The following is a 24,790-nucleotide window of genomic DNA, read 5'->3' on the forward strand; positions in this document are numbered from 1 at the left end:
CCTCACTGTTGAATGTCTAATATTTGTGGTTACAGTATACTGACATGATTCAATGCTAATTTTGGGAAACCAGGGAATTTGACAACCACCAACATTCAGTATTGCTTCACCATCTCAAGTTCATGTGAGTTTTTGTTTTCAATTGTCGAATCCCTTTAGTAGGGAAGTAAAGTGGAGCAGGAGATAAGCACGGGAGACGTGGGCACGAAGATGATAACCCTGGTATCCAACCAAAATTCGCAGTTTCCACTCTAGGGCACGCAAGCCGTCGCTTCACCGCGTTCGGGGGCAATAGTGCTCTTCCGAACGAGAGACTCATTTGTATCCTTTCAGGAGCAGATGAGAATGTTTCCATCCATCTTTTCGGAGAGGCGATCAGCTCGAACCCTCCTTCTCGATTCGAGAAGGAGTGCTGCGTCGCCAGTGGTGGCATTCTTTGGTCGCTTGCATCGTTTGGGATCGTAGCCTGCCTTGCCTGATGAGGGTCCGCAGACCTTCCTTGGAAGTCTGAGATTTTTACACCCACGTCCTGGTTTATTAATGTCGTTGGATTGCATATCGAATTTGTGCTGATGTTCCCCTTTCGGTTCTACAAACTCGTTCGTGCACACTCCCGCACACAGCAAGCACTCTTTCTGGCTATCTCTCGCAGGTCTGTCTGTATTCTATTTTCACAAGGTGCGTGTGCCTTCTGCAATCGATGCTCTCGTTTCTCCTTGCCTTGTGGCATGTGGCGAGGAATGATATTTGGTGGACTCCGGGGAGAGGTGTGGGTGCCAAGATACAATGATGACCGTGCATCCGCCCCAAAGAGGGGGAGCACACCACTTAAACCGATAGCATTAGGAAGAGCCGTCGTGAGCGGACCCATCCATCGTGCCTCGCGACAGTGCTTCGGCTTTCTGCGACCTGAAGTCGATCTTCTTTCTTCCGGGCGTCCGTCCTGTCCGTCTGGCCATCCATCTCTTCGTCTGCGCCGCCTGCGAGTTCCTTCGGGTTCTCATTGGTCAAGCTCTCGTCTTCTCGTACTGCAGTCTTTAGCGTCCTCTCATAAGCGAAGCTTCTTGCGAATCCAGTCTCTGATCCCTTGAGGGGTCGCTACTGGCTTCGTGTTTGCTGCGAGGGACCTGGTCAGTGGCGCGAGGTTGCGGAGTCCAGGTACGGATGGTAGGTGTGGTGCTGGATCTGGAATGTGGACGTTGATGCATATGGAGGGGAATTGGATTTCGACTCGGAAGCAGGTGGCCTTGAGGCTGGTTACGAGGCCGGGTGAGCTGCAAGGTCGAGAACAGGTTGTTCCTGAATTTAACCGCGTTGTTGCCGATGCGCAACGAGCCAATTAGGGAGATGGATGAACAGACTTGGCGTCTGCTTACACTTGCAAGAGCGCATCATTCCCTCTTGAGGAAGGTAGAGCTGACATGTTTGCGGGGTCTCCTTGCTATTCTACAACGGCTACTTTGGGGCATTGTGTAGGTGACCAAGGCAGTACCTTCAACAACATGATGATCGTGCGGTCAGTCGCGGCCTATGGCTCCTGCCACGCAATCTTTGCACGACTGCGATTAACATCAGGCAAGCTTTGCGCTCGGTGCGCGTCCACCTCCGCATTTGCCTCCATGCCGGCTTCGTCAAGCGCAATACCATCATCAGCAGCAACGCTGGCATCAGCATCAACATCGAGCGCCACAACAGCCTTCGCGCATCAGCAACCTCAGCCTACAACACACTACCGTATTACGCTGCGTCGATCCGCCATTGGTCTACCAGAAAAGACTTCGCGAGTCCTAGAATCGCTCGGTCTGCGCAAGCGTCTGCAGTCCATCTACCGTCCGCAACGGCCCGAGATCGCTGGCAGCATCCTCAAAGTGAAGGAGTTGCTGCATGTCGATAACGTGCGGCGCATCGATTTGGCACCTGAAGATGCGCTACTGCCGGACGAGGAGGCGAGGTGGGTTGATGCAAAGGGCGAAGTGATTGACTGGGGAAAAGACTGTCGAAAAGCACCAAGAGGTTTCAAGGTTGTCGGCAGCAGAATCGACTTATAAGGGAAGATCCGATCAAGCGCAAATACGATGTATCTTAGTGTATCTATAGGAACTTAAGTCCGCTACAAATGGTCTTTAATGCCTGTCGATCAACCGCCGGCAACTTCAGCCCGCTGTGCGCCGATCGGCTTGATCCCTGACTTCTCTCCCTGCAGTCCATCGTACCACTCCTTACTAAGACCGGCCTTTGCACGATCTGCAGAATTAAATGGGCCCTTGACCTTGCCTACGAAGTTGAGCCGCACCTCTTCACGGAAGACAGCAACAGGATCTTTGGGCGGCTCGGCGTGTGCGCATAGATACGAAAGCCAGCGGTGACCAGCGGACACATGGGTGATCTCGTCGAGGTGGATGATACTGCAGAGAAGATGTTCTGAGCAAGTTCGTACGGTCTGCTTTTGGTAGTTCGCTGGCACTTACGTCAGGATGTCGACCGACTCTGCATCCTGAGCGTTGCGGAACTTCTGGATCGTAGTCGGATTGACGTCCAATCCCCTGGCTTCATGGACCAGGTGAATGATCGCTGCCATGCGGTCATGATATCGTCAGCACCTTCCGATCCGTTTAGGGCTCAGGGGGCGCAACCTTACCCAATCGCGCCGGCAAGGAATGCATGGTCTCGCTTGCTGACTGCCACAGCCCGTGATGTACCGGCAATGCGCCGAAGTGTCTTCCAAGTGGGGGCGAACGATTTAATTCAATCGATGTAAGCGTGGGTTAAGGTAAGCAGCAATAAAAGACTTACGAGCCCAGCGCCTCTATACGTTCTGTGAGCAGTGAAAAATGCTTTGCTTCATCCTCTGCGACCTGAATGTGGAACAAGAACGTGCGTTAGAATCACAATTGACTACCTGTCGATGGGAGTGGCGCAAAGAGCGCTCACTTTCAAGAAGTCTGTGAAGAACTGAACGGGAAGTTTCTTCGAGCCCGACGTCCCTACCAGCTCACCATGCGCCAGCTCTGGTGCTCGTGCAATGATGTCCCAAGCCAGATCGATTGCCCACTGAACGGCATTACACAATGTTAGCAATCTGTGTTCTTCAATCGAGCCTTTTCAACATTCGCGTACCTGCTCGATGTTTGCCAGACTGTGCAGAAGCGCAATTCGGCTTCTGACAGTCCCCCCTTTACCACGTTTTCCTAGCTGCCCTGGTTCAACGATGATAGCGCTCTCCAATCGTGGCGGCACTCGTGGTGGCGTCTCTTGGGTCGACCGTGTCCATGTCCATCTGCGCTGAGGGATGCTTGCACTTGGCTCCAACTCAGTTTCCGCATCTGATTTCTGATGTGCAACTTCTTCCTCAGCTTGGGAGCAGCTGCGTGCGTAGCCCCCGCCAATGAGTTTAACGCGGCCACTGCGGAATGCAGCCGCTGCCATTCTGGTGTAAGCGACTTTACGCCGCGGCTCGGCAGTGTTCAGAATCAGACATGCCCATTCGACAAGTGTTTTGGGTTGCGGTTCTGGTGGTGAGATCGAAGAAGCAGGTGCTTCGTCTGCCTCTGAACGATATGGTCTTTGACCCGCGAACGCCTGCTTGTCTGAAAACAGAGACAAGTGTGTGAGTGGCTTTGTGAGCTCTTCTGAGGTAGCAGCATGATTGGCAACTCCTGCGGCTGCCACGAAATGCTGACGTCGCCGATCCCGCGCTGAAAATGCTTCGCTGACGGGCCGCACCTCTACAAGCTCCCAGTGGGACGCGGAAGAGCCAGCCGTAGGTGTCTCAATCCATATCGATCCGTCGCCCAACTTTTGCTCCACGACATACACACAGGCTTGCACTCCATGTGAGGACTCGCCCGTTCGCAGGTTGAAGTCGTACTCATGCCAGGCTGAGATGAAGGCAACTCGGAATGAGATTCTTCTAAATGAATAGCCTGGGAACACACTCACGGCACACTACCACCATGTCTTCGATATCGTCTTCATCATCCTGCTCCTCTATCGTTGCATTCTCGAGTGGCGCACCGAGATGGGGGCACGTCGCCTCCATGCAGTAGAACTTTCGTTGATCCATGGAAGCTCTCGTAGAGCTACCGTCTTCATCCTCGGTAACGTCTTGTGCACGTACAGGAAAACTGAATAGCACTGAAGCGAACGAAAATGATCACATGCTTACTCAGAAAGGAGTGCCGCGCAAGGGTAAAGGCGAACCAACTGAACGCACACAAAGAATGATAATCTCCACTCTTCTGCTCCCTCAGTGTGATATGATGCCTCGCCGACGAGCTGAGCGACTTGATGGTACCGACTCGGACTGATGGCCTTGACAAAGACGAGGACGAGGGAGAGATGGCGGAAGTCATTGTGGCACGGGGCTCTTGCTCGAGCCTATGACGGATGCTTCAGAATATGAACCACACTGCTTGGCCTCGAGCACGGCAGCGCAAGCGCATTGACGTTCAAAGTCGGAAGGAGGAGTAGACAGTTTACACAATCTCGGTGTACTTGATGAGAACAATATCCAATGGCAGCCACGAAGGATGAATAGTTGCAACTCGCAACCGTCAAAGGTGGGATCAATCGACGAGGCAACCACGATGTAGGTTGCTGTTTCGAAAATCATTGCATCTGCCACGACTGGTGGTATGCCCGGAGCCCCGGAGAGATTTCTCGGGAAACTCTATTTAGGCGGCGACTAATTCAGTGAAAGGTTGAGAAGACGCCGATGAGCTCTGGTCGTGTCTCTTTCAGTCAATCGAAGTCGTGACCGCTACGAGTTGAGGATAGTAACCTTGATATTCGTCGAAGCTGGATAAAGTGCAGACAGAGCAAGGAAATCGGCCGTACAATCCACTGTCTCAAGCAGTCGATACTTGTGACGCAGCCCATTGCGTCTCCTTTGCGTATTATCACAATGCAGCGATCAAGCTATACCCCTACTCTCGTGGGGCTTTGCTCGGCATGCCGCAAAAGGATTGCCTTCGCAAACGCAGCATCGCTTTTTCATGCCCTCGCCCGCTCCAGTATCAACCACGATCAAATTGGTCCGAGTAGGGGTTGTAACGCGCCATTTCAAGCCCGGATAACGAGGCGACAATACAGCACGACCAAGTCGGCGGCAGCGTCACAACGATGTCTCAGCGACTTGCCAGACAAAGTTGAAATACTAACGGGCCCTCTTGGTCGTCTGTCCAAAATTCTGAAGCCAAGACAGTCCAGCAAAATCACAACTCGCGTCGGAAGCAGTTTTGGAGGTGTTCATTCTCTGCGGTGGACGTCAACACCAAACAACTTGCTCATCGTCAAAAAACAAAACGACGCAAAGGCTCTACGGGCCATGAAACATGTCATAGAGTGCGTAGTAGTTGGTAATCCTATCATAAAATGTAGCCATTGTCCTGTCAGCTGAAGACTTCAATTGCCTTCCTGAAGGCACGTGAAAGCTGTCTATCCTGTGATGAACATTCTCGTCGAGCCAGACGCGTTTCAGGAGCTGAATGCAGCAGAGTTGATAGTCTTCAACCCCGGTTAGTCGATCTCAATCGTCTTCTAGAGGCCTGTACAATTCTGAACGCAAAGTCTTTTTTGTACCCAGAGCAATCAAGCGACCGCGCTGTCTTAGCGCAAAAAGCAGACGTAGCAATTACACTCGGTGGTGATGGCTCTATCCTCCATGTCTCTTCTCTATTCGACCAGTCACCAGTTCCCCCGGTCCTCAGCTTCAGTATGGGAACGCTCGGATTTTTACTCCCCTACAGCATCTCAGCTTTCGAAAGCGCCTTCCAGATGCTCGTCCAGGGAAAAGTGAGCCTCATGCTCAGAATGAGGCTACGGCAAACATTACATAACGGGCGTGGAGAAGACATCTGCAGCGATGGAAGCCGATGCAAAGGTGTGTCGATCTGATCCTAACTGCCATTTTGCCTTCTATTCCAATCAGTTCTCCCGTCTCGAATGCAGATATACACCTCATGAACGAAATCGCACTGCATCGCGGGCGAGACCCACACATGACAACGATCGATGCCTTTGTGAATGGTACACATCTGACTCGCGCGATTGTAAGTAGTCAAGTACAGTCTTTGCTTTGGATGATATTGACGCTTTCATGGATTGGAAATTCGACTTCAGTCTGACGGTCTTATCGTAGCGACTCCGACCGGTTCGACTGCCTACTCACTTTCCGCAGGCGGTCCCATCGTACACCCCTCCGTGCAATCACTGCTCTTGACACCCATCTGTCCGCGGTCTCTGAGCTTTCGCACCGTCTTGCTGCCCAGCGATACCACCGTTCAGCTCAAAGTAGGCCTTACAAACATCCACAGCAAAGCAAGTGAATATGCTCTCTGACGCTGTGACTTTGCCACCGATCTCGCAGGTTGCACGCGAATCTCGCTCATCGGCGGACCTCAGCGTCGATGGGCGGCATTTTCACACTCTCCAGCCGGGGCAGTACCTGCAAGTGACGATGTCGCCGTATCCGATCCCCTGCGTTAACTTTTCGACCGAAGCAGGAGGACCTCAGGAGGATGTACGCGACGCATCGCATGTGTCTCGGCTCATCGAAGAAGGCGCTGACTATCCTGCGCCAGCAATTCCCGGATCATCGAACGACGGAGAGAACACTGCAAGTGATTCGACTTCAGAGAGAGGGGAGGACAGCTGGGTGCGCGATATTAACACACTTCTGAGGTTTAATGCGTCTTTTGCGGGGAGAGGCCTGCTGGGCGGCAATGGCTCGTACGAAGATATCCACGACGATTGCGATCAGACAAAATAGTAAAGAGAAACAGCCTGTAGACCGATACAGGAACTGAATCCATTCGTATCTCAAAATTAGCATGGATGCAATGATAGACGTACAACAGTTGCTAAGACCACTCATAAAGTTAAGGGGAATACAAAGGGCGACTGGAAGTGAGATGCATGCCCTCACACGTTCTTCGCATCGGCGCGCTGTAGGCCCTGCTCTTCTTCCAATGTGCGCGTGACGCCCTTGAAGGTCCAGCCGCAGAATCTGAAGATAAGGTACTGGACGCCAACAAGCAGCGCGACGGCGCCGACGGCGACGATGGCGTAGTTCATGTTCTGCGCAGTGACATTCTTGTACGTGGGCAGGATGAAGAGGACGCAGACGAAGATGCCAAATGCGCTGCCGAGGCAGGAACACGTGTAGGAGAAGCGACCAAGATGGAATGGCCCGCGTTCCGGCATACAGTTCGGGCGGAGAACTCGCAGGACGAGCGGCATGAGGTAGGCGATCATGACAGAGATGGCCGCGCTGGAGATGATCGCGCTGAATGCGATGGGCGAGCCAATGTACTTCCAGAGAGAGATTGTACGATCGACGACCAGCAGTGTCAGCGAACACAGCTGGATGCCTAAAGCAAGGTAAAAACAAATGCAACCAGCCTGCACTTACAGCGCTGCAGATGCCGATGCCAACGATTACGGAGAGTCACACGCCTGCGATGGGTGCATGCGTTGGCGCAAGGTACATGAACCATCGTCTGGGCTTGAAAGCGCCGTCTCTGGCGAGCGCATAGAACAGGCGTGAGCTGGCCGTCCAAGCCGTCAACGCTGCTGCCCACTGGGCGAACATGATGACGAATAAGCACAACAGCGAAAGTCGTTGACCCATGATGTCAACGTAGAGCTGTGAGATGGGAATCGCGTATGACGTGTTGGCGATCGATTCTATCGAACGGACAGAGAAGAGCAAGGCAAGCAAGTAGATCACTCCAAGCAGCCAACTGCCCGCAATCGACACGGAGATCGATACTGGCGCGGCCCATGCGGCATTCTTGGCCTCTTCGGCGACTTGCGCGCCTGTCTCGCAGCCCTCTGGAGCCAAGCATCACGGGTCAGCTCGCATTTTGTCTTCAGCCAAAAAGGTCACCACCTACCAAGTGTGTAGACAGCCTGCAAGAAACCGAGCAAAACGACGAAGCCAGTGTTGGAGTAGCCGCTGACGTTCTCAAAGTCTGTAAAGACGAACTTGGCAGAGTTGTGTCCCGCGGGCGCGCTTTTGACAAAGAGCGTGACGACGAGAAGGATAGTCCCACCGAGGGTCCACCAGATATTGACCTGCTGACGGCGCTGACAGCGCGCGTGCCGAGCGAGTTGACGATCCCGCTGAGGATGCAAATACCCCATGCGATCGCTGCGACCTGGACGGGAGTCAGGTGGACGCCCGTGCCGATTTCGACCATGCTGGAGAGGTACAGTGCAACGGAGAGGTTGCCTGAGCAGCCCGTAAGGACCATGGCCCAGGCGTACAGGTTTCCCGTGAAGAAGCCCAGCGCGGGCGTCGACGGTGCCAGGCGACTGATCCAGAAGTATACGCCCCCCGACGTGGGGTACACGCTGCAGATCTCAGCGAGTGAGAGCGCGATGCATTGCATGCTGCGGGTGTAGAAATGTGAAAAGAAAAAGAGGTAGGCGCTAGACGACATTCAAGCATCGGAGAGGCCCACTCCACCGCGGAGGGACGATAAATACTGACAAGAAAGCACAGATCGTCCAACCCCAGAAAAGCGAAAGCGGCCCGCCGAACAAGAGTCCACTCTGAAGCGCCGAGGACATGCCGGTGAGGATCTGCAGCGGCCGACCTTCCGTCAATTAAGCGAACCGTATACACCGCGGTGCTTCATTCGATTCACTCCAATCGCAGTGAAGGCCATGCCGATGACGGCAAGTAAGCTCATGTTACGCTCAAGCTCTTGCTTATAGCCTAGACCGGCCAGGACGGCGGCATCGCCGTCCAGCTCTCGCTGGCCGCCACACCCGTCGCCAGCATGGTTCGACTCGGATGCAGATGGAGCAGAAGCGGTGTTTTCTTCCTTGTTGCTGCTTCTACCGCTCGTTGCAGCGGCGGCCTGTCCCTGCGTGCTTGCGCCGAGCATCGGTAGGGCGAGCGTGGCAATGTCGTCCTTGCCGACAGCCGTAGGAGTCGCCACCTTTGCCTATGGATAGCGCCTGGTTGAACCCTTTTTGTCTCGATGAGCCTCGCTTAGTGCGTCTTCTGTCGTCCGCCGAGGAATGAGCCGATGGAAGGGAAGAAGGATGTCAAGCGATGAAACTTCGATGCTGGAAGCTGCCTGGGGGAGGGGGGGCAAAAAGCTCGGAACCGGCTGGGACCATGTGTGCGGATGAGCACGTCTCTGTTGGTTTGGACTGTTCCTTGTCGATCCTCGGGAGGTGGCGGGAGCAAGGGGAGATGCTTATGCGCAATGGAACCCGAGAGTCCAGTAGGCGTGGTTGCGTGGGTGTTACTCGCTCACTTCTTGGCCCAGTTGTTGTTGTTGCTGCTGCTGCTGAAAAGGGCTCACGAGGATCAGGCGCCCCCCTCCCCATCTTGCTTGCTCCAGGATGATGAGTACTAGCGTCGGTGGCGACAACACAGATATCATACCATGTATGTAGGTAGCCCAGGTGTAGCAAATGCAGCTGCTCCCGTGGACAACATGGAAGAGAGCTGTGTTCGAGTGGTTCCCCGCCCGACCTGTGAACATATGGTGGTGCGGGGACAGTCTGGTTTGCGCCCCCCTCGCGTGCCCCGTTCCTGAAAGCCGTACTGGACTTGTTGCACTGCTCCAGTGCCCCATAATATGAATACTTATGAACCATATGTAAAGCTAGGCCACACGATACCCTCCCCCATGACGCTGAGGTCTTATCTGCGACCTCTACTCCGTTTTCCATACTGTGCCCCTCAGCAAGAATATCTGCTGAGATCCGTCTGTCTGTAGCGCGGAAGAATCTTTGCCTCTCATCGGTACCACCACGTTGCCACAATGCCCCCCCCCTGCGACGATACCACGACCACCATGTTAGCTCGCGGAGGACATCTGCTCCATTCTGTTGCACTCATCACACGCCTCGCGCATACAAATGGGAATGATTCTTGGAACTAGTCGTCGAGGTTGTCCTCTGCCCCTGCTTCGGCGTCAAAAGCCTCGCGTAATTCAAACTCCTCGTAATTATCTTCATAGTCTTTGGCGTCCAGCTCCATCTCCTCTTCCTCCTGGCCATCGTCTGTTAGTTCTTGTGCAAAGATCATTCCCTTTTCGTCCCCGTGAATGGCCTGATCCTCCTCCCTTTCGTCTTCTTCTTCATCCTCATCATCGTCAGTGAACTCGACACTGACGATTTCGCTTGCAAACAAAAAGCCGATGATGGCGAATGCTGAGCCAGTCATCCACCATAAGCGGCGCCGTCGAATCTCAGCGACTTGTCGCGCCGGAGGCGAAGATCCGCTGGGAGCCGCCGATGCGGAAGGAGTCGGCTTCTCTCCCTGATTGTTGAATGGTGTGTTGCCTTGTCCGGACGCAGGGGCGGTGGCGGACGAAAACGAGGACGGAGCGATGGGAGTGGAGCGGAATGGCGCAGCGACGGCACTGAGCGAAGCGTTGATCTGTTCTCGCAAGCCGTGCGCAAGCAGCAATGCAAAACTTGCCACGCTCACGGGCTTTTCGTCTGTGTCGATCGCATTTCGCGTGGTCGATGCGCGCGCACGCAAGGCTGTTGCTCGAAACGCTGCTTGAGCCGAGAGTTCTGCATTTGCCCAGGAGATTCCCTCGGGGCCGACGCCATTGCTGCTGTTGTTACCATCCGGCCAGAGGCGCGCTCGCACCGCTTCGACCACTTGTACAATTGTGCGCACTGAGGCCACTTCCCGGGCTCCTCGCTGCTCCTCTTCTATGCGTTGCCCTGCCCCGGCTCCGGCGAACAGTAGCAGGTTGGCGAGATATGGCTGCGGCCAGCGACTGCTCTCAAAGTCGGAACCAGAAGCCGCACGGCTCCTCGGAGGATAGAGGACTGGCGCAAGCAATGCGAACATGAGCAGATCGCTGGTGGTCGGTGTTTCGCTGCTGTTTACAAATGTTGTCCCTCTGCCGCCATCATGCTGCTGCTGGGCCGCGTAGAATGCAGCGACCGTCGACAGGACATGTTTGGCCCTGGACTCGAGCTGGCGTTGCGAACAGTGGGCGACCAGCGTAATTGTGAGCGGCGAACCATTTTCTCTCGCAAAAGGAAGCTCTGCGCCTCACCTTGACCATCCTGAAAGCCTCTTTTGTCTTCTGAAAATCTCCAACGCCCAAGCCCGAGCCACCACGCTGTGCACGAGCGGCAGCGATGCCGTGCAATGCTCCGCCACGGGTGGAGAAGCTTGCATCTACCTCCATGTCCCCATGCAGGCTGCCGGCACTGTCTGCAACCCACGGCGAGTCCACTCCCGTTCCAGGGTCAGAGGCAGACGTCAGTTGCCACAAGCCCGCACGAATCAGCGCGGGCTGTACCCTTGAGCGCAGCTCTTGCGCTTGCTTGCGACCAGCCTGCACCGCTTGCCGTCTTGCCAGCCAGCCCAGTTCCTCCTTGGCGTTTCGTCCATACTTTTCATCTGATTTCAGCTCAGCCGCCGCAGCATTCAGATGTGCCTCCACGTATGCGGGCACTGTAATCTGCTTGAAATTTTCATCAAGCACATAGAGATAGTGCAGCACGAGAGGGGCGAGCTCACGCTCCAGGTATGCTTGCAGTGCAATACACTTGGAGGCCGTCGCCCCAATTGCCGCTTCCTTTGGTGCTGCTTGAGCTGGGATATGCGGCTTCAAAAATGAAAGGAGAGCTTGTTTGCTGTTCAGGCTGTCTTCTTCTGTATTTGAACTTGGATGAATGAGACCGTTGCTTGCAATGCTAGAAACAAGCGTCGGTCCGTGATGTGACCGGGCCGGCAGGAGATCGAGGACCCATGCCGGATACTCTGTACGCTCCTCCGCTTTGTCAAGCTCGGGGGTTGAGCTCTTCCGCGGAAACGCCTCCTTGAGAAGGGACGCTGTGAAAAGGCTTTCCGGGTCGATTGTTGGCAGTACCTCTTGATGTTGAGCTGCGGGCGAAGGACCCACGTACGCACGCAAGCGGAGCGTGAGCCATTCCTCCATATCCGGATCTGGCGTCGTTGTCGCCATCGATGACAGTGCGAATTTGTTCTACACACAGCTGTTCGGCAGCTTCGCGGGGTCGAAGGGTTTCATACTCTCTGACTCCCAAAGCAACGTTTGTTAGCATTACGCATTGGTAGGAAAACAGAATGAGTCAACGACGCGGGGACAGCACGAGGGGGGAGCGGATGAAGTCAGAAGGAATACCAAGAAATAATTAAAAAGAAAGAAAAACGGGGGCGACTTGACTTCGATCGACATCCTCATTAGAATCCACATCAAAACTTCGGACGTTGGAGATTCTCAGTTCAGCACGCAGCACACTCTATTCGCGATGCTCCGATTTGAATCAAGATCTGTATGGTACATGTCCCCTGCGTATTCAATCACTACTCATGTCTCACAACAGACGGCACAATATTGCTCGCTCCAGCAAGTACGATCCGAAGCATCAAGAACCCGACGGTGCATACAAGCAGAGCGATGACTGTGTCGTACAGCTGTATGCGTGCCAACAGCACCTGCTGGCCGTCCGTGCTTGTAGCTGATGCTGGTCCTGATGCTGTTAGCGTGCCCGTCGCTGCGACCTGGTGGCGCTGTCTCGCACTGCCTGCGTCTGCGTTTGTTGGATTGCGTGCGGCTGACGGCGTGGGCGGGTTTGAAGCTGATGATCCTGATGGTAAGCCTGGATTTGGCGCAGACACAGAGGCTGCGGTTGAAGGAGGTGCTATATCTCCTGAAGGCAAATGGCCGAGGAGCGTAGAGGAGCTAAGGACAGCTGATCCCGTCTGTATCGCAGCGGTACCCCCTCGAAGTTCCGACAGCGGCCTTTGTAGGCTAGCGACCTCGGTTTGAGGTGCTATTTGTTCATTTTTGCGTCTGTCATCTACGATTTTCCCCATAGTTTCACTACCACTTTCAATATTAATTTCGCTGCAGCTGCTCTCCCATTGACTCTGTGCCTGCTCATCTGCCTTCGCAGATGCCAATTCACGCGCCTTTTTTGCTTCAGCGCCGACGTCGACCGTGAGGCCGTCTGGAAGCGTTTCCCTTGCGCGCGATACCTGGTGCGGCGGCATTATTGAAGGAGATGAAGGGGGTAGTGAAGTCGTCTGGGATACGTGAGCCTCAGAGGATGTTGGTGAAGGTTGCGGCGGAGCAGCAAGAATGTCCGCGTTGCGCATTTGACATGTTGGGCACTTCCATTCGCGTGATCTAGCATCGATCCAACCTTGATCAGTTTTTGTTGCTTTTCCGTGAACCTAGATCCTCGCGCGCAATGAAAAAGACTCACGTCTCGGCCAACCGTCGCCGCTCCGTGCTTTCAACGTCAAGCGCACCGATCCCGACTGCAGCGTCCTGTGATGCTCCCATAAATGTTTGGACGCCGAGCAGAGCGGTTCGGATCCCCCAAGCTGGTTGCCAGGTCTCTTGATGAAATCCGGTGAATGTGAGACAGATCTGAGGACGGCAAGCGGTATTAGTAAAGCCCAGTATGCCTGCAAGCGCAACGCCCATGCGATTCGTTCCTCACCTTTTTGTTCACCTCCCACCTACCGTTCGGCGTCAGCAGCATAATGTCTGGCGCCATCATAGGATACTGTGGCGGGAGCGTGATCCTACCATGGTAAATGCCATTTTCAAAATCGCTGTCTTGCGGACCTCGCAGGGTAAAGTGCCACTCGAACAGGTTGGTCTCCAGTGGAGAGGCGGCGTATTCCCTGATGGCTGAGGATGGCGGAGCTGTGAGCGAGGCGAGCTCCCGCGCTTCCGAGAGGATCCTCTTGATGGCCGATGACTTTTTGTTGTACGAGGCTGGAGTGGCCATCTTGATGTGGCCTCAATCAGAACTCGTGGCAACTGCGAGGTTGCACGATGTAACAATTGTTCGCTTGCGTTTCAGCTCGATCTTCGGAAATGTGCACCCAACCCCGTTACTCTCTTGGCTCAGAGCTGACACCTTGCCTGGCGTAATCGATGGTGTGACCTCGATGGTTTGATCTCGATGGTGTGGAAGAATGGCTCAATGGGCCACCCTGTGTCTGTCGCAACTGTGTTTGCTGCTATTGTCGGCGTCACACGATGATGTCGTGGAGGGCCATGGAGGCTGAGGCACTATCAACAATCCGAAAGTTCGGACAGATTAGGAAGCAATCCGGGTGATTGTTGGATTGTAATTCGGTACAATTACGGGATTTCAGCTTCCGCGTAAACAACCCTAAGTCTAAGCGACCTTCTCTCCCTTCTGCTCGGCCCCACTTGTCGTGGCTCTTCCCTTAGCTTGTCCATGATGCAGAGACAGACTAGTTACAGGGTCTTTTTAACCCTTTTCCATCGGGATGATCTGACGTCACCATGCTTCTAGAATGTGAGCTGCGGCTTGCCATGTGCGATCGTACACACATACCCACACACAAAGCGTTACACGTTATGAAGAAGGACGGCAGGGAGAGAACCATGGGAGCAGCGGGTCTGATCTCAGGCATGACCACATGACCAGCGGGCAGCGGCCCTCAAGCGGCTTCAAGCTCCCGGCCTTGTTGAATTGGAAATGAATGCAATCACGAGCACGAAGAGCAGCGTGCAATAGGATGCATGTGTCCGCCTTTTCCTGTGCTACATTTTGTCTCAATCACGACGAACAAGCATGAGAGCTATCAACAACGCTATCAACGATCATCTTTTACCATTCGTCACTAAGTAAAACGGCGCAGAGTCTCCAAAGTCATCAACATGCGCAGCAGGGCCAGCATTCAACGCATGCTTTCACGCTCTAGATTAAGCGTAGCCTCCGCTGCAGATCGGCAAATGCCTTCCAATTTTCGGGACCTGACCACAACCTTTCACCGCATGTCAGCGGTACAGCCTGGTACGACGGAGTAGAGCACACCGCAAGGACCGACACAAGAACAGGTTGCTGATTCCGAGTGAGTGTTTGATACGGCAAGCTCACGGAAACAAGTCCAGATGCAGTATGCAATGAATTCGTGCCCCTACAAGTTGTATAGAAGCTCACTTGCGCATCTTTCATTACCCAGCGGAGCCTACGACTCACCGAAGACAAGTCCAGACGACTCGAGTGCAAAGATCGAATAGGAGGTGGGTCCAAACAGCGGGTCTTTCAGTCACTATGAGCCAGAATCTGTTGACATGCAGAGCGAACTCACGGCACGGTTATTCTCTTTTTTCTCATTACATGCAGTCGGGTGCATCGATGGGTCAATCAGCATCCTCCTCCGCTCCGTCAGATGCTGCCGCGAGCGGAAACACGCCGCCACCCAAAGAGGAGGGCGAGAACAAGAAAGCCAGTCCAGAGGATCTGGGCGGGGGCGGAGGTAGGGAGCACGAGTGAAAGTAAAATGGCCGCTGATGCGGAGTGCCAACCAAAAAGGTGGCGGCAAAGTAACCAGCAAGCGAATGATATTGAAACGCTGCATTGAAAGGACATGCCGAGCAAGTGTACAGACGTACGAGATAAGATAGAATCGATCAGACCACACGTGTGGAGGGAGGGGTGAGGCGCTCGCGGGCCTGCGCCAAGTGCCGATTCGGGTGGAAAGGGGTGCAACGATGCGGGTATGCGACGAAGGGTGGATAAATCAATCAAGGAGGTAGACGGACGAGCCTTGAGGGTGGTGAGGCTCGGTACAGCAAGATAAGAAGCCATAGAATGACTCAGTGCGCGTTCTTGCGCATATGTGCGTGATGCGCACTCCGATGGGCGTGCCTGGCGCTAGAGCCGTGTGCGTGGCTCGCATCGCGAACAATGGCTCCATCGCCGACCTCTAACGCCTGCGCAGCCTTCTGTACTTGTGCCACGTCATATCCTCTTCGCCCGAGCAAGAGATAGCTGCTGTTGAGCCCGCTTGGTGTGACGGGCACAATGTTCCCTGGCGCGGTGCAGAGCATCAGCCCGTCGTAAACAATGCCGCAGTCCAAAGTTGGGTTGTTAGACTTGAGCAGCGAGAGCGAGATGCCGAATGCTGAGGCGATGCTCGAGCATGTGTCCGAGGACGTCGCCCGATATACTATTTGGCAGTCCGATCCGTATCGCCCCAGGCATATTTGCTGGTCGAACGTGGGTGTGAATGTGAGAACGAGCGCGTCAGCATCCTAGCCTTTGTATCGCAAAAGAGACGCCCAACTCACGTGTCCTGGGGTAAGAGTGAAACAATCCGGACCCGCCTCGGGAAGATTAAGTGCCATTACTTGATATGTAGATGTAAGCGTCTTTGCTCCGATCTTGTCGCATGTATCTCCTTCGACGATGGTATAGTGTCGCGAGCACGCCACGTTGGATATAGGTGTCGATTGCGCGGCCGCAACTGCCAGCGTACTGTTAGCTAGCATTACCATTGCCAGCCCTGCTGCTGTCACCGTCGCTGTCAGACCGGTGGGTGGCATCCGCCGAGATGGGATAGCGATGCGATCGCTTACCAAAGACAATCGCCCCGAGAATCTCATCCTGATACTGTGATCCTCTTTGGAGTGAGGGCGAGAAGTGGCGGCCGGGCGGTTGGGAGCTAGGGCGTTGTCCCTAGGAAGATTCGTCTTAGATGTGACTGCTTGATGACAGTAAAGTTCAAAGGAATGTGGGTTGTGCGGTAGGACGCAGGTCGGAAAGTGGAAAGCAGGAGAGGGAAATAGGATGCGGCGATGGGTGGGATATATTTGTTGGCTGGCGGCCCGAAGAGGAAACGAAGGACTGACAAGCGGCAAAGGCAGACAGAAACGAGTGGCAGCCTGTGCAAACTCCTTCTCTCGGTGTCGAGGGGGGAGGTAGTGAACGAACGGTGGAGATGGATGGCGAGGGGAGAGGTTGGGAGGTGAGTTGGATGTTTACCGATGCCTTCATATTACCTTTGTTGCTTGGCTGAGTCTCAGGAGAGAAAATCGGCAGCTGGCTGAAGCCATCACAAGAGGGCCTTTTTGGCTGGGCGCGGCACGTCGCGTCTCATCGGCTTGTTGACAAGCAACATCCTCCTTTCATGCCTCCTCTATCCACAGCCATCGGTGCATCATTAACGTTGATAATCACCCGCAATCGCCAATTAACCTAGGCATGCCGAACGCAGTGCTGACGGGCTGGAGAGACGCTCGAGCGCACTGGCTAAACTAGAAGCTGCCATGCCACCGCGTGCAGCCGCGGCATCAGCCGCTGGTGCCTCCACCCATCAGCCTACTGTGCGAGCTCGGCAACAGCAAACTCAGGCGTCATTTTCGCAACATGCACAAGCACATCAGCCTGCAGCAGATGCATCGACATCGACTGCGTCGCGAAGGATGTCAGAGCGTCGGCGATCGCGAGATCTGTCGTGTGCTGCGAATCGACAGACGCAGACTCAGCAGCCTGGCAAGCCAGAGGAATGCGACAGGCCAAGTCTCTCACAAACTGCCATGAATGAGGGCGACGTGCAGATGGCCAATGTTCATGGTAACGCCGCAGATGATGCTTGGAGTACTCACACTTCGCAAGGACGGCATGCACCTAGCTCGCGTAACCAGTCCCAGCTTCCACCGGGGGCGCATGTCGAGGCGTTTGCATCTGGACAAACACGCGTGGACAAGCAAATGCCTAGTGCCACTGTTGATCAGGAGGACATCATATGGGCCGGCATCCCGGACTGGCTGCTTACCTTGACGCACGATGGGCATCCGGTCCTACGCGCTACGCAAGTTGCTCTCGATGAGAAATACATCGTTTGTCGCCTTGTTCAGCTTGCTCGGTTTTACCTCAATCCGTCTGTCAATGTGGGGGCGCAAAGCACAGCCGCTGGCAAGCGAAGAGCCGCTGATGACTCTGAAGGTGGGGGATCGGGGGTGAAACGCAAATCAGACGCGTTAGGTGTGCTCAACGGCGAGTCCAGCTCGAAAGGCAGCAGCACAAGCACGACAAGTGATAGTGAGGGGCCACACGACGTTATGGCAGACTACGTCTCTGCCTCTCTATACGCCCATCTCGCACTCTGCCTCGATCGCTCATCTGTTGCTGCGAGAAAGACGCTAGCGCTCGCAGTGCTCAACGGTGGCGATCCTTTCCCATTTGCCCCTTCCTCGCCATCTGGATCTACATCGACACTGGGGGGTACTGGCGGCAGCGGTGCCACTACTTCAGTCTCATCTGCAGCAGCAGCGCATACGAACGCTTCCTCTGCTCAGTCGGCTCTGCGGATCCTCGAGCAAGGTGGCCAAGCGACGTACGAGGACGTGGAAAGCGCCCTGGTGTACGCACAAGCTTGCCGCAGGCTGGGCAGGTACAGAGATGCAGAGATGGCGCTCAGCTGGACTTTTCAACGGCATATCAACCACGATATCTCAACTGCAGATTTAAATGAGACCGGGCATGCACACTCGTCCTCGACGTACAGATCAGTATCATCTGCTCCAATACCGCCGCCACTCCAGGTGCAGCATGCATCTCCCAATAGCTCACTTAACGCCGCAATTCGTGGCTCAGACCTGAGCAACGCCGTTAGAGCACAGATGCTTGTCATGATGGGAAGTCTCGCGCTCTCTTCCAACCGTCAGAAAGACGCTGTCGAATCCTTTCAGACTGCGCACAAGCTTTTCGACCACTGGTGTTGGAGCGCTTGGGCCGGCTTCTGCGATGCCGGTGGGGCTACAAGCGAACTGGATGAGCAGGATCTTGCGTCGACCTTATCCGTCGATCGTGCAGGAGCGCTGTCTGAAACTCTCGGCGATCGCAGCGACACCGTCACTGCGGCCCGGGCATTCGATGCTCACAAGATGGCATGGCGTCACAGGGCAATGGATTTCCTCCCGCCGGGTTTGGAGCGAAAACTCAAGCGTGAGGCGGCGCGGATAGAGGAAGGGTTGCTGGACCCGCAGTTGCTCTCTACGGGTGACGATGATGCGAGCTCGATTAGGATCAAGCACGTATTAAGCAGCTCCGAGGCAGATCCTGCAGCCAGGAGGCTGGCGGCGCGAGCAGGGCCCGGGCGGGTGGCACAACGCGAAGAGCTGGGAAGGTGAGTGCTTGATATACACGCTGTTTTGCTGTCCATATTGACTTATGTGAGAATCTGTCGCAGACCGAATTCATTCCAATCCCGAACACAAACATTTGGCGCGAAACCCATGCGCGTACATGCCAGCAGCTCAACTATAGACAATTCAGATGCGACGTCCGTCTCGACTGTGCGATCCCACTCGCGCCTTGCCACACGCCCGCCCCAGCCAAGGCCAGGCACTCGCACTGTGACCGGGCCTAATGGGACTACGGCTCCGGCCGTCAGTAAGCGGTCGCGATCCGGAGCCGAAACTCCGAATATCGTAACAAGTACTGGGAGACTGGGCGGCGCAGGTAGTCGGAGAACTACCTCTGCAGCAGCCGTGGGCTCAGTCGCCACCACTGGCAATGAAAACAGCAGGCCTGGCACTTCTTCAACTTCCGTATCGACCACTCTTCCTCCTTCCTTGTCTGCACTCAACAAGCCCCCAGCAGCCAACACGCGGTCGGGAAACTCACAAGCACTTCTTGGCCCTGGGCGGACAAACTTGCATCCGGAGCAGCCGCGCGCCACACGTGGAAGCGAATCGACATCTGCGGCGAGTAGCGTGAAAGACGACAAGGAGATAGATGTGCCAGGCGGCGTACGTAGAAGCACTCGTGCAGTCTCGACAGGTCTCGGTGTTACCACCAAAACCCGTCCAGCTGGAAAGACGACTGCAATGACAAGGGGGCCGAGCCGCACCCCTGTCAGCTCGCAGGGCACGCAAATCCCGACCACCGCCCGGCGAACAGTTGGGAAGGGCCCCGTTGCCAAGACGGACAGTGGTGCGGCAAGGAGAGGCGCGCCCGTCAAGAAAACTCTGTCCGGAACACTCGCCAGAAATCAGCCTCATTCGTCGTCGTCAGACATTGACGCTGCGCTCGAAAGTGATCAATTAGCGGATGCAGCGCAGGCTCGCTTCGACGCAATGAACAAGCTCAAGGAGGAGGCAAGCAAAGCGATTAACTTTGCAGTCCTCGAAGCAAAGCGCTGGACTAAGGTCGATGCAGCCATCGTTGACATGTTGCGGGTGGTCGGCGAGGCGTATCGATCTGTTCGAGCTTTCAGGGGCAAACGTGCCATCTGGCTTCTACGCTCAATTCCCAATGACATTCAGATGGAGCACGCATCCATGACCATTGACCAGGTCGTGGAACCTGGCGAAAAGCAGGTCGACCTCACAGTTTACAAGGTCCTCAATCACCGCATCCGCAGCTCTCCACCCATTCAATTGCTCATCGGTAGAGCATATCACGACATGTCCTTGTACGCAGAGGCCGAGCGATACTTCGAAGCGGCCAAGACAGAAGACCCGACTATTACAGCGTCCATGGACATTTATGCACTCGTGCTGTTCCATCTCAACCGCGAAGTTGCACTCTCTGCTTTGGCGCAAGAGCTCATGCTCCTTGACTCAAGATCCGCAATCGCCCATCTCGCAACGGGAAATGCCTTTAGCTTGCAGCGCGAGCATGACTTGGCCCTTAGATGTTTCCGGCGTGCCATCTTGCTAGCACCTTCGTGTGCATACGCCTATACTCTTGCCGGCCTGGAGTCCTTAGAGCTCCGCAATCGAGATGATGCGCGCAACTTTTTTCGCGCAGCGATTCGGTGCGAGCGACGCCACTGGAACGCCTGGTCTGGTCTTGGCCAGATTTGCTTGTTGGATGAGCAGTATCCATATGCCGAGTTTCATTATCTGTTGGCAACTTCTATCAATCGTCAAAACGCCGTCCTATGGGATCTACTGGGCTGGGTAAGTGCCACAACATTGAGAGCATATGTCTGCATCGGTGCTAAAACCTCATGCATTTGCAGGTCCTTGAGATGAAGAACGAGAAATATGCCGCTCTGACGCACTACAACAAGGCGCTCTCCTTAAACCCTTCGATGGCGATGACCATCCTCAGACGCGGCGAATTATTGCAAAAGCTCGGTCGGGTGCAAGTGAGTCTGTTCAACCTATTGCACAGAATGAGATCCTTTCGTGACATTCTCTTCTCTCCGCTGCAGGAAGCACATGAGAGTTTCCTCAAGGCGTGCACCTTGGCACCCGATGAGGCACGCGTCCATATTCTGCTGGCCACGTCATACATGCGTCTGGCTGGCGGCTACTTCGCACCGCTCGATCGCAGTGAGGAGGAGGCAAATGAGGCTGGAGACATGAGTTCCATGATGGATGCTGCTGGCTTTGTCCGCAAGCATGCTGTAGCCGGTGGAGCCGCAGGGCGCGATGCCGCAGTCAAGGCGACCGGTAGCCCAAAATATGGCAAGGGCTATGAGATGGCTATTGCGCACCATCTCGCTGTCGCTATCGATCTCGATCCACGCACCACGCGCACAATCAAGGCCATGGGAGAGGGCGTTCACGCAGCTCTGCAGAGCGCGGCGAAGAGGGGCGGCATCTTCGACCAGAGCGGTATAGCGTCGAGGAGCGTCAGTCTCAACGATGCAAGCACTTCACAATTCGCTCGCACATCGATCATCGATAACAGTCGTGGCTTGCCAGTATATCAGGACGCACCATCGGCTGCCAATGGCGCTGGGGACGCGAGCAATAGTGCTGCCCAGTACGTAGAACCAGATGAGCCAAGCTTTGACGACAACGACGAAGCAGGCAACAACCACGCACACCCTCTAGAGCAAGCTGGTTCAGTCTCAGGATCTCAGGATGGCCGCAGCGAGAACAGTAGTGATCAAGAGCACTATGATGGCAGCGAGGCACGGGGCGATGAGTCGATGGAAGACCATTCCCAGGGCGATCGCGACCGGCATCCGGGCCACAGCGAATCCAACTCGTCCTCCATGATGCATGAGCACGACGACGACGTTGATATGTCCGGCGTCCCGTAGTTTAGCAGGCCCCGCATCCATTGCTCACTGCAACTGAACATGCAGTATGTGGGAAAGACCGTGGAACCGTGGACCACAGCCAGTTGGTGAGCGAGAGACTGAAGACTCAGGGTTTTTGAGTCTCACCGGGTGTGATTCAATGTGTATATGTATATGCACAAGTGGGCCGCAAAGCGCCGGGTGTATAGAGAATGTCTGTTGTAGTGAGTGTACTGAAAAGGGTGTAGGCAGTTTGTGTATGCGGCGAGTTTTGGGGTCGTGAGTGGAAGAGATGCTTTTGGAAACAAGCGCTGCAGCCTTTCACCGTTCACAAGGGTCCCGCTCGCAGCAGGGTCCTTAAAGTTCTTCAATTCGCAAATCTGCGGCGACGATGAAGGGATGAACTGACCGAAAAAAGATGAATACTCATGAGGGCGTTCATTGGTTCCGAGGGTTTGAGCACTTGCCACCAATGCAGGACTGGGGGTGCCACCGAGCATCATTGCCTCCTCTTCATTGTTGGCGCGGGCGAATTTGATGATATTGCTCTTCAAGAAAGCGCTTTGGCAGCATTGAATGCGGCTGTCTGAGAAATGTAGCGGCGATCGAGCACGTCGTCGTCCGCGCGACGCCTGGCTCGTCGGGACACTGCTTGGTTTACCTGCGAAGCTGCTGCCCAAGATCTCGAGACCTGAGACTTGAAGCAGCTCGCCACCTAAAGACCGAAGAGTCAAGAGTTCTCGCGCAGTCGCGGAATCATCCTTTGGAAGATGCGTTTCACTCACGATAGGACTTCCATCGAGCTCTTCGGCGCGAATGTGGACGTCGAAGATGCTACCCTACTTGAGAACGTTGTTCAAAAGGTCGGCCGAACTGGATCCTGCCATGTCGGGAACAGAGCCAGATGCAGACTTGGCAGAGGCAGCATTGGGCAGAGAAGCGGTGTCCGGCAGAGTAGGCGCCTGAGGCAGGGCAACCCTGAGAGGCCAAGTGCTTTCCATCGGGCAGCTGCATAGGCGATGAGGATGGCTCTCGACCACTGTTCCTGTCCATTTTCTCACTGCGTGTTTGGAGTGAAGCCTGCCCCCACACCTGCAATGGATCGAGATTGACATGGAGTTGGCGCTGCGAAGCCCATCTTCATGGACGCTGGGGGCGCTGAATGCCCGTGCTCTTCGGGTGGGGTGCCGTCAGTATGTCCAAGACAGGATGGTACGCCTACACCATACCTTGCCGAGGGCACGAGTCAGGCGGCCCACGATCATCTCGCGGATAGCGGTGGCTCATACTGGGCGCTTGGGGCGGTAATAGATCGGGACGGCAGTCGCTCTCATGACCAAGGGTACCAGCGGGAAGTGGGAACAAAAGAGCTGCAGTTTGACAAGGGTAGAATTGGTCAACAATGGGGGGAGGTGATGGTTTGGAGGACGGAGTGAGATATAACGGAGGGGAAGAGGTGAGGACGAGGGAAGTGGACCAGGAAGAAAAGGAAGTATTTAATCTGTACGTGGGAGCGACTTGGCGAGTTCCTGTACCGCTGTGTCGTCCAGGTCCATCCCAGCGTCGAAGTCATTCAGGAAGGCGACTCACACTGGGCCATGCTTCGGCTTCCATTTGAGCGGAGGACTCGTCTCGTGCCCGAATATGCACATAAAGGCAATTCGATGAACTGTCTTCTTGAGAGGCAGGGTCATGCCCTTAGCACATTCGATGCGGAGCAATGGTCAGTTACCACCGACAGTGGAACAGCGAAGGACGCTTCACCATACATAACCACCGAAAGTCATCATCCACGGAGCACCGACGGAGCCATTCTCCAGTCAGGGCCCCATCGCTGCGGCGCCGCTGAGGCCCGGTTCAATGGCGGGCGCAGCGTTGGCAGCGGCGCCAACAGAGCCCGTATTGGGATGGTGTCACGAGGGTGTGTCTGGGAGCAGTAATGTTAAAAGGCAGGCCAGAGCTGCCAGGCATAGTTGCTTAAGATGGGGTGCTGATCGGAAATGGGAGGCTGCCGCGGGAAGAGGACGACATGGTCAGCGCAGAGCTGTCTGAGCCGTCACCTTCTGGAGACCCCGTAAAGTAGGAGCTACCATTGAGCAATCCGATGCTGCTTGCAGCCGCAGCCAGCATTGTCTGCTGCTGTTGCTGCTGACTGCTGGCCACCTGTTAGTGGTGACTGACGCCCCGGCCGTGTTGGTGGCATTGATGCTGGACACGGGAACCAGTGTCGCCTGAATGACGTAAATTGTGGCGATCCTGCCTAGGCGTATCCTTTCATCGAGCGCCGCACTTGGAGGGGTAGCCAGCACGGCCGAACTGCCGTTCACAGCATCGCTGCCGGTCAGAACAGCCTAGGCACATGAGCTGTCACCTGAGTTGGGCACAACGGAGTTGCTGCTGCTGCTCCTGAAGCTGTCGCTAGCAGAAGCCCTGCCGGACACAGGATCGTCGAAGGGGTTGCCTATATTGTCGGGACTAGAATTGAAACCGGTGCCAGCAGTGCCAGCGGACACTTGGCCGGGCTGATGCGACGGGGTCTTAGCGGTTTGGCCGAGTGCAGGGTTCAACTGCTGCTAAATCGCGGCGATCTGAGTCGCTGCAGCCGGAAATATCGGCGGGATGGACGGAAATGCTGGCGCAGACGGGGAAGCAGGGACCAAAGGAACAGACGGGGCAGCTGGCGGCAAAAGGACTGCCGAGACGAACCGAGCTGGAGGTGCAGATGGCACGGCGGGAGCCCAAGGCGCCGACCGAGCGCTTAGCACGGAAGAGCTACCCTGATCAGCAGCAGCAGCAGCCGATGCAACGATAGCAGGTGCGGCTGAGGCGACGGGGGCCACGTTGTCTGCCGCCGGGGCGCCAGAGGCTGCTTCAGTGGATGGAGCTGCAATGGACGACAGCTAGGGCATAATAGATGAGTCTGTTGCAACAGTGGACCTGCTCACAGATGTCAGAGCTGGACTTGAGGAGGTAGGCGCGGCGGCGATGGATGACGACGACGTGTCGGATACA

General features: G+C 55.2%; 8 protein-coding genes across 8 annotated transcripts; 3 read left to right on the forward strand and 5 right to left on the reverse strand.

Annotated features, from left to right (window-relative positions):
• Positions 1 to 1,619: 1,619 nt before the first annotated feature.
• Positions 1,620 to 2,048, forward strand: K437DRAFT_268516 (uncharacterized protein; the record flags this gene model as incomplete). Its single annotated transcript, XM_013387658.1, has 1 exon — positions 1,620 to 2,048. The coding sequence occupies one exon, from the start codon at positions 1,620 to 1,622 to the stop codon at positions 2,046 to 2,048; it is 429 nt and encodes a 142-aa protein (XP_013243112.1).
• Positions 2,049 to 2,075: 27 nt separating this feature from the next.
• K437DRAFT_247311 (DUF455-domain-containing protein) lies at positions 2,076 to 4,551 on the reverse strand. The gene is made up of 8 exons (XM_013387659.1): positions 4,214 to 4,551; positions 3,940 to 4,134; positions 3,118 to 3,878; positions 2,932 to 3,051; positions 2,794 to 2,855; positions 2,639 to 2,718; positions 2,469 to 2,571; positions 2,076 to 2,405 (listed from the first exon to the last, which is right to left on the reverse strand). Exons 1-8 carry the CDS (start codon positions 4,350 to 4,352, stop codon positions 2,138 to 2,140), a joined length of 1,728 nt encoding a protein of 575 aa, XP_013243113.1. The 5' UTR covers positions 4,353 to 4,551; the 3' UTR covers positions 2,076 to 2,137.
• Positions 4,552 to 4,815: 264 nt separating this feature from the next.
• K437DRAFT_256707 (ATP-NAD kinase) lies at positions 4,816 to 6,780 on the forward strand. Its single transcript, XM_013387660.1, has 6 exons — positions 4,816 to 5,343; positions 5,422 to 5,516; positions 5,585 to 5,881; positions 5,950 to 6,050; positions 6,121 to 6,291; positions 6,368 to 6,780. The coding sequence occupies exons 1-6, from the start codon at positions 4,904 to 4,906 to the stop codon at positions 6,767 to 6,769; spliced, it is 1,506 nt and encodes a 501-aa protein (XP_013243114.1). The 5' UTR covers positions 4,816 to 4,903; the 3' UTR covers positions 6,770 to 6,780.
• A 141-nt stretch (positions 6,781 to 6,921) lies between these two features.
• On the reverse strand, positions 6,922 to 8,574 carry K437DRAFT_278499 (uncharacterized protein; the record flags this gene model as incomplete). The annotated part of the gene is made up of 5 exons (XM_013387661.1): positions 6,922 to 7,311; positions 7,454 to 7,833; positions 7,896 to 8,076; positions 8,118 to 8,355; positions 8,495 to 8,574. The coding sequence occupies 5 exons, from the start codon at positions 8,572 to 8,574 to the stop codon at positions 6,922 to 6,924; spliced, it is 1,269 nt and encodes a 422-aa protein (XP_013243115.1).
• Positions 8,575 to 9,901: 1,327 nt separating this feature from the next.
• On the reverse strand, positions 9,902 to 11,960 carry K437DRAFT_268520 (uncharacterized protein; the record flags this gene model as incomplete). Its single annotated transcript, XM_013387662.1, has 2 exons — positions 9,902 to 10,960; positions 11,043 to 11,960. 2 exons carry the CDS (start codon positions 11,958 to 11,960, stop codon positions 9,902 to 9,904), a joined length of 1,977 nt encoding a protein of 658 aa, XP_013243116.1.
• Positions 11,961 to 12,322: 362 nt separating this feature from the next.
• Positions 12,323 to 14,201, reverse strand: K437DRAFT_294632 (UBC-like protein; the record flags this gene model as incomplete). The annotated part of the gene is made up of 4 exons (XM_013387663.1): positions 13,468 to 14,201; positions 13,228 to 13,394; positions 13,055 to 13,148; positions 12,323 to 12,997 (listed from the first exon to the last, which is right to left on the reverse strand). Exons 1-4 carry the CDS (start codon positions 13,759 to 13,761, stop codon positions 12,323 to 12,325), a joined length of 1,230 nt encoding a protein of 409 aa, XP_013243117.1. The 5' UTR covers positions 13,762 to 14,201.
• Positions 14,202 to 15,608: 1,407 nt separating this feature from the next.
• K437DRAFT_224435 (carbohydrate-binding module family 50 protein) lies at positions 15,609 to 16,289 on the reverse strand (the record flags this gene model as incomplete). Its single annotated transcript, XM_013387664.1, has 2 exons — positions 15,609 to 16,001; positions 16,083 to 16,289. 2 exons carry the CDS (start codon positions 16,287 to 16,289, stop codon positions 15,609 to 15,611), a joined length of 600 nt encoding a protein of 199 aa, XP_013243118.1.
• A 657-nt stretch (positions 16,290 to 16,946) lies between these two features.
• On the forward strand, positions 16,947 to 22,019 carry K437DRAFT_256712 (uncharacterized protein). The gene is made up of 4 exons (XM_013387665.1): positions 16,947 to 18,922; positions 18,986 to 20,702; positions 20,765 to 20,893; positions 20,960 to 22,019. The coding sequence occupies exons 1-4, from the start codon at positions 17,061 to 17,063 to the stop codon at positions 21,797 to 21,799; spliced, it is 4,548 nt and encodes a 1,515-aa protein (XP_013243119.1). The 5' UTR covers positions 16,947 to 17,060; the 3' UTR covers positions 21,800 to 22,019.
• Positions 22,020 to 24,790: the final 2,771 nt, after the last annotated feature.

The sequence above is a fragment of the Tilletiaria anomala genome (assembly GCF_000711695.1).
Source record: "Tilletiaria anomala UBC 951 chromosome Unknown K437scaffold_44, whole genome shotgun sequence".
NCBI lineage: Eukaryota > Fungi > Basidiomycota > Exobasidiomycetes > Georgefischeriales > Tilletiariaceae > Tilletiaria > Tilletiaria anomala.

What these genes read in the sequence shown, in the direction of transcription:
- K437DRAFT_247311 (XM_013387659.1), bottom strand. Translation starts at nt 4,352, where the DNA reads ATGACTTCCGCCATCTCTCCCTCGTCCTCGTCTTTGTCAAGGCCATCA. An exon ending in AGACATGGTGGTAGTGTGCC is followed by an intron (nt 3,879 to 3,939) that starts GTGAGTGTGTTC and finishes CCTTCATCTCAG; the next exon opens with CCTGGCATGAGTACGACTTC. An exon ending in TCTTCACAGACTTCTTGAAA is followed by an intron (nt 2,856 to 2,931) that starts GTGAGCGCTCTT and finishes TTCCACATTCAG; the next exon opens with GTCGCAGAGGATGAAGCAAA.
- K437DRAFT_256712 (XM_013387665.1), top strand. Translation starts at nt 17,061, where the DNA reads ATGCCACCGCGTGCAGCCGCGGCATCAGCCGCTGGTGCCTCCACCCAT. An exon ending in TATGGGATCTACTGGGCTGG is followed by an intron (nt 20,703 to 20,764) that starts GTAAGTGCCACA and finishes ATGCATTTGCAG; the next exon opens with GTCCTTGAGATGAAGAACGA. An exon ending in AAAAGCTCGGTCGGGTGCAA is followed by an intron (nt 20,894 to 20,959) that starts GTGAGTCTGTTC and finishes TCTCCGCTGCAG; the next exon opens with GAAGCACATGAGAGTTTCCT.
- K437DRAFT_256707 (XM_013387660.1), top strand. Translation starts at nt 4,904, where the DNA reads ATGCAGCGATCAAGCTATACCCCTACTCTCGTGGGGCTTTGCTCGGCA. An exon ending in GCCATGAAACATGTCATAGA is followed by an intron (nt 5,344 to 5,421) that starts GTGCGTAGTAGT and finishes GCCTTCCTGAAG; the next exon opens with GCACGTGAAAGCTGTCTATC. An exon ending in ATACCACCGTTCAGCTCAAA is followed by an intron (nt 6,292 to 6,367) that starts GTAGGCCTTACA and finishes CCGATCTCGCAG; the next exon opens with GTTGCACGCGAATCTCGCTC.